Genomic DNA, 17,134 nt, shown 5'->3' with positions numbered 1-17,134 from the left:
GTTTGAAGGAAATTAATTGATTTGCTTAATATCAAAGACTTGCACAAAGACACTGTCCTTTACAAATCTATCAATACTGCAATCTAATACATGTACGCAGCACTTTCTTAGAGTGAATGCGGTCAAAATATCAGAGTTAATGGTCGTACAATGTTGTGCATAATAACAGTTGCTCACTTTTAAAGATTACAACATTATGGATTCAAGGTTTTTATGTACATTGATCAATGTGTATCTTGACAAGAAAAAAAAACAACACAGTGTCAGTTTAAAGAAAAGCCAAATCTCATGCCAACTATATCGGTAACCATTCTCATTTGTTTTTTTTCAGAATATGGTTGATTATCTATGTTTATTTTTTATTTTTTGCATTAAATAGAATAATACCGATAACACAGATAATAATATCGATGTCTAATGGTACATCCGAAGTGATAATGATACAGGATAAACAGTTCACTCCGCTAATATACTTTTCTTTCTATGGGCTTCACTTCATTTATCAAATTTCATTTTTGAATGAAACGTATTGTTACACAAGACATAAGTAGGCCTATGTTCCACTATATATGCAGCCACGGCCTGAGTCTGCTAACATGAATAAATAGATTGTAAGTTTATACAAACAGAGCTGACCACTTTCAGTGCGAATGGATGTCCGCCTATCCCTCACATGGACCACACGTAGGAAATACGCGTATATACATGACTGTATATATACTATACACATCCAAATGCATGTGCACGTTGAATTGTGTTGATTCATGATGCCCTCAATGTTGCGTACTCATGTGGCCAACTTGCTTAAACTTGCATGTTACAATATTACTGATGGTTTTATTAACAAAGGACACTGCAAGGAAATAATATGCAAGTTATGTTGTTTGGGTCTATTATAGAAGAAGGTGCATTCCGATGTCTTTTGTTAATCATAGTAGTACTTTAGCAATGATTGACAGTTTGACGTCACTGCAGCAGAATCTTCGTTTACTTGGAAGCTTTATTCTTTGTGCGGTAGAGTCCCTTCAAACAAATGCCATTGGCATAATGCTGTATTTTTGCTACAGGTGGCATACAGACTGACTTTATAGCGTGAGTTTTTGACATACATTATTACATTTTTTTTTCTAATTTCCTCAGACATACATTATTACATATACAATTTGCAGTCCATATATAAGATTACTGTCCTCGATCCCTCTTTGTACGGCTGTACGAGTAATGTGTTTGCGTGTCTATGTGGACATGTTTGAAGGAAATTTCTAAGAGGAATGATGAAAAGGATAAAGAGAAAAATGTATTCTATAGTTGCTAGTCATGGCCGGCGCAGCCGTGGGGGCCGTGGGGGCTCAGGCCCCCACACTTTTTGTGCACCATACAAAGGAATACATAAGGTGTCATCACTTTGGGCCCCCACACTTTTTTCAACCCGGAAGTACGTAAGTGGCACTAAAATAGAAATAGATAGAGATCTTGAAGTATGGCGGCGGTAAGATTACGTTTTTTCTCTGAAGACCTTTTTGTATAACACCCGGAAATGGGAGGGGAGAGAATGAGCTGAGGACTTTTTTTTTTTGCTTGTCAGCTCATGAAGCCCGGAAGTGGGCCCCCGCACTTTTGAAAACGCTGCGCCGGCCCTGCTAGTGTCATGGCATACAATGTCATGTGGGTTTTTTCACTCGAATGGGGTAAAAGAAACACTAAAAGTTAGCAGTGTTGATATTTCTCGGCATTGGCAGGGTCATTAAGCAAAATGGACTTGATAATTATGTGTGTACTCTGAATTCTGAAAGGGTTATTTTGCAGATCCGCGAAACTAGGTTTGCTGTGATGATGCGTCAATCGAAATTGTAGAACTCATTTCGTAATTTTTAAAAATTGTTATTTAATTTTTTTCTGAGAGTCGCAACACATATGCACACACTTAAATGTTGAAGATATCGGTGGGGCAAGTGTAAAGCCCGCATACTGCACCTTTAGGCTTCATGTTTGGTGATTATCATTAGCAAATACCAATCATCCGTTAAGCGGAATCTCCGCTTAAAAGAGGGGAGAAAAACTTGTCCTCGACGTAAATCTCTCCTGATTACCACCGTCCATACTAAGTGAAATTACGGGATCGGGTAGCATTCAGAATAATCTTGTTCAATTCAATAAAGTGGAATAATCCAGGTTTTGCGAGCAGAGTTTCAGACCCGTGTATAACGAAATTACGCTGAGAAAGAGCGCCACACCCGTGGGTCTGTCATTTTCGTCCAGCTCACGCGTGTACCACATCAGGCGGTCCCAGAAATACTCGTGTCTGCTCAGACGGTGCCGAGAGAGGGCGTAGTGAAATTGACGCCAAATGTAGCTGAGATCTGCGCCCCCGATTGCGATCAGGGGCAGGGCCAAGCACATGATTTTCTCGGAGAAGATGAACACGTTGAGCGTGATGACTTCGGCGTAGCTCGACTTAAGCGTCTCATGACCGCTGTAGACGTTGTAGTTCCAGTTAATGTGGATGGTGAGACCTGTAATTGCGGAGAAAGGATCAAAAGAGCAGATATTTAAAGGCTTCCGCAACCAGTACAAGATCTCGCAGCTAGGGAAAGATCGTCAGTGATCGAAAAAGGCATAGAGTGTTCTGCTGAATCAACATTTGACTTTCTCTGAGAAACATTGTACGATATTAAATGGGTAATTAAAATACCGTTTAAGGGGGTATCTCACTGAGCGGCGAACGTTTGCGAACGTAGCGAATTTGGGATTTCGCCAGGGTTCGTAAAGGTTTGCAAAAGGTTCGTTAACAGTTGCAAGAAAGTTCGCAAACGTTTTTTATTGTCGCCAGAAGTTTTCATTGTCGCAAAGAAATTTTGAACATGTTCAAAATTTTGAACATGTTCAAAATTTCTTTGCGAATTTGCATTTTCGCTAACAGTTGCAAACATTCGCAAAACACTCGTAAGAATTCGCAAACGGTCGTAATACGGTGTCGCTAACATTTTTATTTGATTCGCCACTGCTAGCGAACAAGTAACCATATGATTCCTGAAAGCTCTTGAAGCAGGCAAGGTTCCACTCTGATTAAGTTCTTGAAGCTCTTGACATCTCCATCATGTAATTGCTGCAAAAGCTTTTCATATTGACCCAAGTCTGTCCTCTGCAACAACCACTCTCTAACCCAAACAGTCTCTCTTTTCTTCTTCCTTTCTTGTTTTTCTTCATCTTCTTTCTATTAAGCTGCAAGATAGCTGTAGCAGCAGCCAGGCAAAGCATCTCTTCAAGGATAGCAGCACGTTGAGCCTCGTCTTGGCAGAAATTCATTTCCATATTCTGGATATCCATCTTGAACGGTGGTCACATGCATTCAAGAGATCTGAATGCAGTGGAAGGTTGTACATTCGTTTTATGGGTCTGACTATACATAATCGCCTGGTACTTTTCCAGGTCCCAAAACATTCGCAAATTGTCGCAAGGGATTTGCAAACAGTTGCTAATATTTGCAAAACTGTCGCTAACATTTGCAAAACTGTCGCCAACATTTGTAAAACTGTCGCTAACATTTGCTATAACAGTCGTTAATAGTCGCCACCTGTGTTTCGCAAACACTGTCGCAAACGTTCGCTCAAGTGTTGCTAATAATTGTCGCTAAACATCTCTAAAAGTCGTTAACTGTCGCTAATGGCAGAAGCGAACCTCGATTTTTCGCAAAACATTCGTCAGAAAAGTTGGCGAATCTCAATTTCGCTACGTTCACAAACGTTCGCCGCTCAGTGAGTACCAGCTTCAGTGATTCGCTAACATAGTCACGTTATGGAGGCTCATTCGTTATGTTCGCCCATGGGCGGACATTCTTTGTAATGTTCTCCCGTGGGAAAACATTTTCACGTATGACAGTTAAAAGGCCTCTCAGGGACCGCGCGCGCACAGTGAATTTGGCTCTGCGCTATACGCGAGCGATCGAGTGCGTTGTGCTGCTGGTTGACGTTGACGTTGACGTATTTGACGTATTGGACTTACCCATGACAGATGATGACTTTTGTTATCGGGAACATCCAAACGTTCCACCCTCAGGGTTTTAAATGCTATTTCGGGAGGCTATAATTCCCTCGACTTCGTCTCGGGACTTATAACCTCCTTCAATAGAATTTCAAACCCTTCGGGTGGAACATTCGGTATGTTCCCTCCCCCGCCAGTCACCATCTATTTGTCAGGGCCGGTGGAGCGTTTTCAAAAGGTCGGCACTTCAGAATTTCATGAGCTAACAAGCAAAAAAAAAAAAAAAAAAAAAAAAACAGAAAAGAAATGGGGGGGGGGGGGCGATCTTCAGCTCATCTCTCAGCTGATCAACAAGCAAGCAAAAAAAAAGGGGGGTGGGTCTTCAGCTCATCTCTACCCTTCCACTTCCGGGTTTCTTCAGCTGACAGCGCTATAAAGGATATAATTTATAAGAGCATGTATAAAGAGCATGTATACGCATTGTATATGAATTCTCTAAATATGTACGCGTATATGTATATAAATGTGTATATTTATGTGTGTGTGCACATGTGTACGTTCACAGCAAAATAATATCCAGTATAAATTCCTCTATATACAGCATTGAGTTTAGAACTAATCGAAAATATATGTATAGCCAGTTTTCACTTTTTTATTTTCATTTTATTCTCTTTCGATCTTGTAAGGATTTTGAATGTATGAAAACCACTATTCACTCTGAAATCATGAATGCCATTCACAAATATTAACTCCATCATGCTAGGTGAATGTATCATATTGATTGAACATGTTTGATCATATGGGAACACAACAAGCATGCACGATTCATTTTACGCTGTACAACTTGTATGCGAACCAACAAAGAACATTAGAGATGGTATTCCTTCAGTATAAATATACTTCGTTTCAAAACAGTTTATGTTACCACATGTGTAATTTAAGAGTCTCATTTATATCATAGAGTCTACAAATGGTAAATAAATGATATTACTGGCAAAGCTTGTGAGAAAATGACAAAATATAACATGTAAGTCTGTTAAAAATGCTATATTTTCGATTATTTCTATCATGTCTATTGTTTCATGCCTACGTCACATAAGAAAATAAAGGAAATGATACCAAGACCATTTCAAGGTAATTCACGACGATAATTACTTCACACTTTGGCCCTTCAGCAAATTACAGCCAAGAAAACCCATTCCATCCATTATGATATTGTTAACTTAAATTACATTGTAGGACAGAAAGACATCTGACAAACATGGTTGCCATGGCAACCAGCAATAGCGGACATAGGTACTAGGTAAATTATATATCAAAATGTTCGTTATAAGATTTTAGGAAAAGTCACCATTTGGTTGAAATCGGGTAAAGGGTGTAGGAGTGGCAAATAAAAATATGTTAGGGGCACAATGTGCCCCTCCCCCCCCCCCCACACACACATTGGACCTTCCCGCGACTGAAAGGGAGACTCACCCAGAACTCCGAGCGCGATGATGAAGGGCATCCAAGCTCCGAGGGCGGAGCGGAGTAGACGGTAATCGCGGTATGTCTCCGCCAGTCGCATGCGGCATCGATCCAGCTTACCCTCGTGCTCCACGATGAAGGCGAGGAGGAGGTTGCACTCGACTTCGAAGGAGTGTCGAAGCAGGTACAGCGTGTGATTGAAGATGCCGAACAGAAGCATTCCGACCGTCACGAATGTGATCTTGGAAAAGGAAAAGACAAACACCCTGAGGATCTCTGGGATTTTCTCTGGGCTTAACGGTGCACCACGTATTAATCTTTCTAGAGTATGTGTTTGGCCCTGAAGAGGGCCTCTATACGCAGTGATGACGGGGACTGGGTAAATAGGGACTGGGACTGGGTAGGCCTTTTCCAGGGCCAAACACATACCCTAGAAAGAATACGAGGTGCATGTAGGCCTATACACTGCAAAAAGTCCGGTGTTAAATAGTGAACACCGAGCTGGTGTTAAATTTTCGGTGCTCATTTATGGTGTTAAATTAACACCTCCGGGTGTCATTTCCAAACATAAAACTGTTTTTGAAGAGTTTCTTAGTAATTGCACTTCCTGTTAATTTTTAATTTAAACAAGACGATCAAGAATTTTAGATTAAAATACTAGATTTTTGAAAAAATGTGAAAATAAATTTACACCACAGTAACACCAGCTGGTGTGGTCTCTTATTGAAGCTTGACGGGTGTTAAATCATTGATATTAACACCAACAAATATCAGATCAACACCATGTGGTGTCATTTTTTAATTAACACCAGTACAGTGTCAAAATAACACCAGGCACAGTGTCAAATCAACACCACGAAGTGTCAGGTGAACACTTTTCAACACCATCAAAGTGCATTTTCTACACCTGTGGGTGTGGTCCTCTATTGAAGTTTGATCGGTGTTAGATTTAACACCCATGGTGTTAAATCTAACACCGATGTTTTTACAGTGTACCGTTAAGCCGCTACCACCCAACGTTCTACCGCCACGGAAGCCTTCACAGACTTTGTATTTTACATGTGTGACGCAATTTATGAATAGGCAACCCTATGTGCATGTGGGGTTCATTTGCTGTATGAGATGCAGTTTGGACGCAGATGAGTAGCACATTCAAAAAGTGAGCATATTAAAGAAACAATATAGGTCTTCATTATGCATACCCTATAGGACCTACATTAAATACAAACACACTAGTCTTGGACATTTCATCTATCTATGTAACCATAGTATATTATACATATATATAATACAAATATATGCATATATCATATATGTATACATATAGAGGGAGAGAGAGAGGGAGAGAGAGAGAGAGAGAGAGAGGAAGAGCACATATATTTATGATCGTACATGAAGAAAATAATGAATGATAATGATGCAAGAAGGCGCCGTATTTATTCAAAACACTATCAAACACTGTGAGCAGGGTCGGTTTAGAGGAACACGGTCAATAACTGACAGCACGCATGCAAGTCATACGGCTAAATTGCATCAAGGTTTGGTATCAAGTCTAAAATCCAAATTAACGTGAAAGTTACTCGTTTCATTTGCTTTATTACTCTTGTTTCCATGAACAAGATGAGTACTGTTTCAAACTCGAAATACAGGGCAGAGTGAAGGTCTGTTGATGTGCTTGGTGTACTAGTATCTGGATGGTAATGTTTCACAAATTGGGGTGTATTCCCCCCCCCCCCACCCCCTTTAGCCTTCCGTTCTTACCTCAGTCCCTTGTACCACCCAGCTCCCCTTCTGAATCCTTTTGACGAGTTCGGAGAAATAAAGTCCTTGCAGGGCGGTGTTGACGAGGGGCCAGATTAGACATGAAGCCAGGAAGGTGCGGTTTGGGATACGGAAGCTACCTCCATGGTACAAATATTGCAACCGTCTCGTCTGGTGATAAAGGAAAAAAAAAACAACAATTATCCCTACTCAAAGGAGTGATGTTCATTATTCCACTGGTAATCCTAAAAAGTATTATAGGTTTGTTACTCCGAAGGTTAGTCATTACAAAGCCCGCAAATTTTCTACACCTAGATGTTCGTTACTTCGAATAATATTATTATGCATTAAAAGTTTGCGGTAATCATAACTGATACTTCGACACACACAACATGTAATCATACATAATACACTGTATAATTATGTTCCTTATATCTGTTCATATACACAAACAAATGTCACAAAATTCTGAACCCAACAAATCTCAACGTGTAAAATATTCTGTGGTTTCATACAGTCTTCTTTTTCTCATAGTTCTACTATTTATTGCTATACTCTTTTGTGAGTTAGAGCTAAACATTATCTTATTATTATTTGAGCTATTGGTTGCTCATAATTATGATAAATTCTGATTGGTAAAAAAAGATTGAAAGCCTCTCAACCTCTAAATCAATATTTGATTCTTTGATTGGAAAAACATGAAAGAATAGGAATCTTGATGTTACTATTGACAAATTTTTTACATTGCCATCTGATTTTGTCTATCTTTTGTTTTTCTAAAAAATGAACTATGGAGTGGACTTCAAAGTTGCCAGTTCCTAAGTTAATGTTGACAAATTGATAATTTCTTAACGTATAGCAATAAATATCATTGAACTTGAACTTGAATTTGAACTTGTATATTATCTGATGGAACTGCATTGGTCAATCGAATGGTAGCAATTAATGTCATTAAGGTATTACCCCCCCCCCCTCCCCTCCCACCACCATCACCACCACCATCACCACCACCACCACCACGTCCCATAATAAAACAGTCACGCAACGGAATCGAAAATAACCGCTACGTTGTCTGTTATTACAAAACCGAAAGCAGCAAAAGCTGATAAAGGGTATGTAGAGTGCACGTCCTTGCTGAGGTGACGCCAAAGCACTATTGCTTCTTTTTTGTTTACATTAGTCAAATCGATCACATTTTTTTATGGCCTGCAATTGAGTATCGAAGCCTGCTAAGCAACTTATGAAAATTACAGTGTATGTTTCATACAATGACGAAAAAAGAAATCATTTCTATCGCTGTATTGCACAACTGCATGATGGGAGTTAATAAAATCTTTGTTTGCCTAAATTCGTGATGAAATTAGTGTGTCAATATTATAGGTATATAGGCTCTTTATACAGCGTGACTGTTCGAATATTCACATTAGTTCTGCATGTATCCCAGAGGGATTTTTATTTTTTCGATAATCTTTTTTTTCCTGTGTATATTGTTCCTCTTTTCTACCTCACATTGTAATCTTATTCTTTCTTATCCTTCCTCTTGGTAAAAATGCTCTAGTATATCCTCTCACTCATCGATGTTGTTCCCGCTACAGTCTCCCCTATATAACTCATCTTCCTTTTTATATAGAATGATATGCACATCACACTGTTGCCATGATATACACTCTTCATTCAGTATAACGCTTCTTTTATATATATCTTTCATACATATTTCATATTGATATGTACTACTGATTCTGTTTGTTTGTTTGCAATGTTTGTTTGTTTGTTTTTTTTGCATGCAGGCATGCATACGCCACAGTACAAGCTTGATAAGCAGCCTTTAAGCTCTTTTCCGTCCCCTTTTTCATAACAAGGTTTTTGCAAGAGCAGAGTGAGCAGGAATATGTGTGTGTGCTAGTGTATTTATTTGTTTCTTGTTTTTTTGAAAAGTGAGAGAAAACTAATGAAAGTTTGGTTTTTCGGCAAAATGAAGATTTTTTTGATCATTTCAAAACCCGCATTTACATGGGCATATTTTCTTCTCTGTTTAGCCTCTTGGAGTAATTCTATGTTATTGTGCTCCAGTGTTGATTTGGCAGCTCCGACTGACATGCGTTATGTCGATGATAATGATGATTAATTTGTAAAATTCAATTACCACATAGTCTTGGTGAAGTACCCCACACCATCCCCAATATATGGGACCATAATCTGTGTCCAGGTAGCTGCCATAGCTGAAGTAGTAGCGGAGCTTGGAGTATAGGCAGATGAGCGTGACGCCGATCAGCGCGAAGGAGAAGGTCATGTACGAGGTGAGGTGCATAATTTCGTCCTCGCGGCCAAACAGCAGCGTGATGTACACCCACGTGTTGTAGCAGATTCCCGCCATGAGAAGCGCCATGAAGACGTTGGACATCACAGTCCCTGCGACTCGGCAGCACGAACCGGGAACTGATGAGTAAATATTAAGAGAAGAAGAAAAAGGCGCAGGACAGGATAGAAACCGAGATTTCATATTTAATCTAATATATGACATGTATGAGTCGAGGTCGGCAATTTCTTGTCAAACTTTAACTCGCATTATTTTACATGTGTGAATGCTGCTCCCCGCCTTACATCCATATATTCCTTTTTGCGGCAGAGATTGGGGATACATGTAATATTATCTTCTCTATCTATCTATCTATCTATCTATCTCTGATATATTATATTATATATGTATAATGTAATATGAATATAATTGTTTGTTTTGTTTTATTTGTTTTTTATTGTTCCATATTCCACATTTCAACAAATACATAAAACATAAACATCACAATACAAAAGCATGGATGAATTGTCAAGTATGTGAAATATGAGGAATCTACATAGAAGCATTGCTTGTAGGGTGTAGATTCCCAGATGCGGATGTGAGATTATTTCTTACTTGGTATATGTAATTCAAGGAATGACAATTTGTGAATTGGAGAAATATAAACGCCGAAAAGTAAAAAAAGAAAAAGAAAAACAAAGAAAACAATGTCCGCGGCACAAGACTTCTCGAGAGTTGCGTGATCACCTGAGCGAGGTACAAGTCAGATGCAGTGTACAATAGCAGAGATACCAAATGTATACAAAGGAAGTTCAGGAGATAATACAGAAATTACGAGCGAGGCACTTGTTACATAATCGATAATGTCATGATATGCACGAAATAATATTATATCTATCTATTATATACATGTATACATAATATTTCACAATGTATACAGAGTAAAGAGGGGGATACAATTTGTATTTACGTGCGGCCTGCAAAAATTGACCGTGGGGGACGTTGAAGTTATTGTATGATCGAAAATATTATGCGTGTAAACAATCATAACTACTTATTTGAAAAAAAAAAAGAACATAAGAAGAGAGATGATCCTGAAGGAAATGAAAGTAAGTCACGAGTGGGCCTATTCGACCACTTATAATGCTATGAATTGATACCGAGTGTATAGAATATCGGGAATAACATTATTTTTGCTTGTATTTGGATAAACTGTAACAGGCATGCATGCTTCGAAAGTGCATAAAATCGTGCATGTGTGTGTGTGTGTGTGTGTGTGTACGTCGCCGGGTTGTTTGTTTGTTTTTTTCTTCATAGCATGCCATCGATACCAAGAGAAGTTAACTGTTTCAATACCACGATTATATCAAACATTCGTGTTGAGCAATATGTTTCGTTTTGTAACAATGTTCGTGTTATGTCTTGAGTTACAATACACGATTACCTACCTATCGGGGTATTTAGTTACAGCCTGGCCCAGTGTGCGAATACTATAAGTCTAGGACGTACGAGATTAATGCCCCCCTAATTGACACACTATAAATACACTAAATGCAGGTTACAATGGGGCAAAAATGTACGTGTATTACCCTGCATAGAGAGGGAACATCATGTCTTTAAACTCACGCCGAGCGAATATCCAAACGGTCTATAGTTCCTAGCTCTATACATGTATATACACTTTATGCTGTAGTAACATAAATGTCATGTTTTTTATATTCTATTTCGAATTTCATAGATAGCATACAAGAAAATTGTGAGGGTATGACTTCAGCATCTCCCTCATACAGAGGAATATTCATAAGGATTTGTCAAGAAATTTCACATATTTCTTTGAACATGCTGTTGAAAAACGTGAAAATAAAGTTTGAATTGAATTGAATTGAAAAAGAAATGTTATCCGGCAAAAGGTGAAATATCAAAATGTCATATCTTCCTTAATTCTTATCCGATTTGTGTCATTTTTGTATTGTTTTCTAAGGAATATTTTTCTCTTTCTTTTGAAATTCATTTATTTTTGGGGTGGATTTCCTCTTTAAGTTGAGCAATGTTTGATTTGCTATATATGGTACTTGTCATATTCAACACATTCAAGACTTCAATAAATTGCTAATACCCTGTCTGTAATCAATGACACACACACAAAAAAAAACATAAATGAATAAACAAAATTAATGTATTAATGAATAACTAGAATAAAGAATACATACAAAACAAAAATCACACCATTGTAAAACATATCATTTTCACGTCCATTTGAGATATAATATATCATCTCCATTTATAAGATGATAAAGGTAATGATAAATTATTATAATAACAACAATGATATTAATAATTTACATTTTCCCCGCTTAGAGTTCCCAAGAGCTTTACGAATATAACCATTATAAAGTACACCATAACATATCATACATAATCTTACATAATTAAACATAATTACAAAAAATTCTTTCACACATTACATACATCAAACATTGTACTTATACAAAAAAAAATCACGATATCAAATATTAAACAATGATCATTATTGGTCTAAAAATAATCACATACATGAAATTGATAAATATACTAAGCAGACACCACTATTTTGACACTTGGGGGGGGGCACAATGTGCCCCTATACATAACTTATTTATTGATGTATCACCGTCATATTTGGCACATGGATGGAGCAACTACATGGCCCTACATTTCAACTTTCTCTGTTTCACCGTCTGGGGCGCTATTTACCAAAATATAAAGGAATGCATAAGAAATATGCTAAAAACATGATTTTTCATTTGTTAAAAAAATTCGAGTATGTAAGTCTTTATCTTAGACCAATCATTTTCATTCTTGTCACAATCCAAAAGCAAGTCAAACGTCATTGTTTAATGTCATGGTTGATATTTCTCAAGGTCACCACATGGGGGCGCTAATCAATGCGGTTTTATGTAATCACTCTTCACATTTCTATGATATTAGATTTTTCTTTAAATTTGCAAATTGGTATGATAAACAGATGATACTACAGGCAAATTTGTGCGAATGATTCACAAATGACACAAACTTAGATGGTAATCTTTGAAAAAAAAAACCCGCTTTTTCAATTACTTCCATCATATCTATTGTTTGATGCCTATGTCACACAACACGGAAAATAAAGGAAATGATAAGAAAAACATTTCAGGGCCACTCACAGCCAATTACTTCATAATTTTATTTTCCTAATTCAGCAATTTACAGCCAAGAAAATCCCATATCATCCATTATTATATTGTACTATATAGTATAGAAAAACACGCAAAATCTGACTGACATGCTTATCATTGTACGGTTTCCAAGGCAACCAGACATATTGAACATGGCTAAAGTATATATCAAAATAGTTGCAGTAAAATTCTAGGAAAAATGAAATTTGATGAAGGACGTAGGAATGGCAAATGAAAATAAGGGGGCACATTGGGCTTTCATAGAGGGTTAAATACAGAACACAATATCGCAATGACATATACAACGACATTATCGATCTCATTAAGTGTATCTTCAGCGGAGTCTTAAACGCATGTAGTGAAGATGTGAATGGGGAGCTTGTTCCCTAGCTCAGGCGCGACTACCATATAGCGGGTATATAAGTGGCATGGGGACATAAGAGCTATATTGTAGGATTAAGAAGGAGGGTTGCAAGACACGGGATAGATTCTTGGGAACTAATGATTCGGAGATGATCAAAAACAACAACACCAACAGCAACACCAACGCCACCTGTTGAACAGCAACAACAACAACGATAACAATTAATCAGGTTGCTGGAAGTCTCCCGGCCACCCCTCATGCCGCCAGAGATGAACAGCTATTTATAGGAGTGTGATGGTAGACATCATTCATCCTAATACATGAACAGGCTGATGATGAAGCCAAATACATTTGCAGGTGCTTACCTATTTCTGCCACGTTGTATATCTTCTTCCCATCCCCGTCCCATTGTAGGCTCCCGCAGACGACACACGACTCGGACTCGATTCCCGTTAGCCCATCTTCGCTCGAATTCAGCTCCGTTTGATCGTTGCCATAGAGCTCAAGGAAACCATCCTCATCCTCTTCGAACAGGTGGAATTCCATGTCGGATAGTCCGGATTCATCGTTGTTGTTACCGCCATACTCGACTTCAAGTGAAATTAAATCAGAGGTCAGTCAAAGTTTCTGGCCGCTTAAGCTTTTTATCCGGGGTGTAATCCTCTTTTTACATAGAAGCATTAGGCATACCGTTTAGATCAGACCAGTTCCCCTGGGCCAATTCCCCAGTAAGCGATGGCTTAATGACCCGAATTTTGAATCATCGAAACAAAACAATCTGCTGTAAAGCTAGAAATATCCCTTAATGAGGTAATCTTCCTTGCTTTTAGTATGTAAACACGTTTTCTCCCTGAAACCTGAAAGGGGGTTCTTTCACTGGAAAGTGAAGAAACCGTTCAGGCCCTTTTATTTCTAATAAGACGTTGCTCATTTCACAACACTCTGTTTACCACTATGTCGTTTTAACTCGAGACAATGTATGTGTCGGTGCGGTGGATGTAATTCCGAACAGGCTTATAGACCTACTAGGTTTTTAACGTAAAGTATAATACTATGAACACATTACGTCTACGGTTTTAAAACACTGTAACTTATGTCGGCCATAGCTGGGGACTTGCAAAAGAAGGAGAAACATATATTCAATGGGTTTTAATATAAAATGAGTCGGGTGCATTGCTAATTAACTTTATAAAAGCTCCCAGTGATGGGTGAAAGTCATTTGCATGAAGAAGAAAAAAGATCCCCAAAGCAAACAGGGCACCGATTTATGACAGTTTTTAGCCCTAATAAGTTGTCACTCTCTGATAATTACTAGAGTATAAAGCAGTCAGTGACCAGTGAGAGCTTGTCATCCAATCAAATCACGGATTCTACTGAAATCGTCAGAGACTGTGTTAACCCGCCACACACTTCTGTACTCAACAATTCACTAAATATACTGTGCAAAGTTAAAGTATTGTACAGATGGTTGAAAATATAGCAAAATCTCAATCCCAACTTAAGATTTAATCTTGAATTAAATGAAACTAACTTATGCTTTCATTTTGAAATAACCTCCAACAGCGTCCAACAAAATTGTGCACTATCAGTGACTATTCAGCTGTTGCTTATATCAATGTCAGTGTTATCTGATACATAGTATATGAAATATTAAGGATCAAAAGTGGGAAATGTTTTTGTAACACCTAAGGCATTTCGATCAAAGTGCGATCAAGAATGGGTCGGAAATTGATTGCGGCATCATGCCCACTTCGTATCCCTGTCAAAATGAGGAGATCTATTTGTTTAGGTCTCCCCTTGTATATGTTTAATACTTTCAAGAGTGCTCATCGCAGAGCATAATGGGATTGAGAAAAAATTGTATATCTATATCCGATGGAGACGAAATACATACGGCTGCGGGCCAGTTTCGTTTTCACTGCACAATAACTTTTACCTACGTTGTCATCGATTTAATTTCTGAACCCTCGTTTGATACTTTAATCTGATGAGACCTATCAAGAAAAATAATAGTCAACCACGGTGTAGATTATTCGTGGAGATCAGGGGTATAACAGTGATGGTTACATCAATAGTCCCTACAATATATTCCAATTCCATTCAAACTTTATTTCCATTTTTTTTTCAACAGAATATACAAAGTAAAAATATTAGACACGCATTTAAAATGAATAATAAACAGGAAGCAAAAACAAAAGTATGTTATGTAAAAAAATATGTCCCCTTAATTGAGGTAACCTTTGGAAAGACGGTTATATACTTACCGACAAGGTAACTTGTAAGAGGCTCGTGCTCAGTTGGCTTTGCTGAAGTGCCCAACGCATCTGAGCACATGAGGCATTTCATCCGCCGATGGATCTCACCCCGGTGGAATATTCCCAGCAACTGAAGTTGAAACCTGAGCAGGGACCTGGCACACATCTCAAGCAGAACGCACTCAGCACCAAGACCAATAAGATACCTTTAAGAGGGTAAATATAATGTGATATATATATATATATATATATATATATATATGTATATATATATAATCATACAGTATATATATATATATATAGAGAGAGAGAGAGAGAAAGAGAGAATATAGAAATACATACATATATATTGCTTTATTTTTTTCCTTATTCACTTATGTATTCATTTGCTTATTCATTTATTCATTTATTGATTAATGAATTCTTTCATTCATTTATCCATTTACTTATAATATGCATTTATCTATAGGCCTAGGCCTATACATTCAGGTATCTCTCTATCTTTGTTAGTGAAGTGCAGTCAGTAGTTTTGATCCTCAAAAATGATTATCGCGTTTAACAACATGATAATGATAATGATGATACAGCTATGATATTGATGACGGTTACAGTGATGACATCACAATTGGCGCATATACTAACAATCGCGGTTGTAAAAGATGAAATCCTGGTAGAAATATAGTGCTACTGATCATTCTGGGGATGATGAATGATGATAACGATGATGATGATGATGATGATGATGATAGGAAGGGGAGGAAGAAGAAAATAGGGAAGAAAAGAAAATTGAGAGAATTGTAATATACATGCAGTTGTTCATCATCTATATCACCACCACCATCTTGTAGAAGCTACAGTGTACTAAAATTGAACTTTGGTTGATGAATACCGTAAGAGCTACAGAGCGTGCAGCTTTAGTGCTTCAAAATAGTTCCTAAATGTGTGTGAGGGATAGAAACATTAACCAGTGTAAAACAAAAGTTAATCGGTATAATCAATGTTAATGTACTTATTGTTAAATATAACAACTGTCAACAAATGGTTATAATTAAATTGTTTCTGCAACACTTTCTAGACTAAACCGTGTACTGCTCTGGTTTAGTAAGAATAATAGTGGTATCTCCTTATATTTGAGGCTTTATTTCAATTTTTTATATAGTAGGATGTTTTTGTGATACAACTGACCTACACAAAATATTATACATCAAATGAGATGATTCGAGCATTTTTTTTAAATCTTTGCTCCCAATTTGCCAATGGTAAACAATACCTTTGATGTAGTATTTAGAGCAAGTATTATCTTCGTAATTAATTTTGAGGTCTCTGCATCCGATGTACTGCAGCAAAACTTTCATTGAATGCAAGTAACATAAAACAATACATGATTTTTAGCTATTTGATTTCAGTCATACGATATGAGAGCCAGAGAGTACTTGGAAACTTTCGTAAACCCTATCACCAGGGACAGGAATGTTAAGTCATGTACTCACCAGTTTATTCATCCAAGACAATGCAATGTTTACAGGTCTGTAGTACTATATCCACAACTACAAGTGATGACTCATGTTCGTTCCATCGCCCGTGCTGATAGTGACATCTTTATATATCTAGTTGATAAATTTGCTATTGCTTTCTCTGGGAACGGAGCGTAAGAAGAATGAGCATCCAAGCTTGGGTCAGTCTCTTTCTCCCAAAATTAATGTAGTTCAATGTACGTATTCCGCTGTTTAATCCCGAGACAGAATATCGTAGGAACGAAATACAGCAATTTCACAGGTAATAGTTCTGCGTACACCCATGCGCTAAACTCCAACAT

General features: G+C 37.7%; 1 protein-coding gene and 1 long non-coding RNA gene across 2 annotated transcripts; both read right to left on the bottom strand.

Moving 5' to 3' along the window:
* Positions 1-2,145: 2,145 nt before the first annotated feature.
* On the bottom strand, positions 2,146-9,595 carry LOC139728041 (uncharacterized). The gene is made up of 4 exons (XM_071639007.1): positions 9,353-9,595; positions 7,210-7,380; positions 5,458-5,689; positions 2,146-2,513 (listed from the first exon to the last, which is right to left on the bottom strand). Exons 1-4 carry the CDS (start codon positions 9,593-9,595, stop codon positions 2,146-2,148), a joined length of 1,014 nt encoding a protein of 337 aa, XP_071495108.1.
* Positions 9,596-13,444: 3,849 nt separating this feature from the next.
* Positions 13,445-16,916, bottom strand: LOC139728052 (uncharacterized). Its single transcript, XR_011710786.1, has 3 exons — positions 16,809-16,916; positions 15,328-15,524; positions 13,445-13,653 (listed from the first exon to the last, which is right to left on the bottom strand). It is a non-coding gene; the product is annotated as an uncharacterized lncRNA (long non-coding RNA).
* Positions 16,917-17,134: the final 218 nt, after the last annotated feature.

This window comes from Diadema antillarum, unplaced genomic scaffold (assembly GCF_040938485.1).
Source record: "Diadema antillarum isolate AM-2024a unplaced genomic scaffold, OU_Dant_1.0 seq00000162_RagTag, whole genome shotgun sequence".
In the NCBI taxonomy this organism is placed as follows: Eukaryota; Metazoa; Echinodermata; class Echinoidea; order Diadematoida; family Diadematidae; genus Diadema; species Diadema antillarum.
Note: the sequence above shows the minus strand (reverse complement) of the source record. Positions and strands in the feature narration are given on the sequence as shown.

What these genes read in the sequence shown, in the direction of transcription:
- LOC139728041 (XM_071639007.1), bottom strand. Translation starts at nt 9,595, where the DNA reads ATGGCGCTTCTCATGGCGGGAATCTGCTACAACACGTGGGTGTACATC. An exon ending in GGGTGGTACAAGGGACTGAG is followed by an intron (nt 5,690 to 7,209) that starts GTAAGAACGGAA and finishes TCCTTTTCCAAG; the next exon opens with ATCACATTCGTGACGGTCGG. An exon ending in CATCGCGCTCGGAGTTCTGG is followed by an intron (nt 2,514 to 5,457) that starts GTGAGTCTCCCT and finishes CCGCAATTACAG; the next exon opens with GTCTCACCATCCACATTAAC.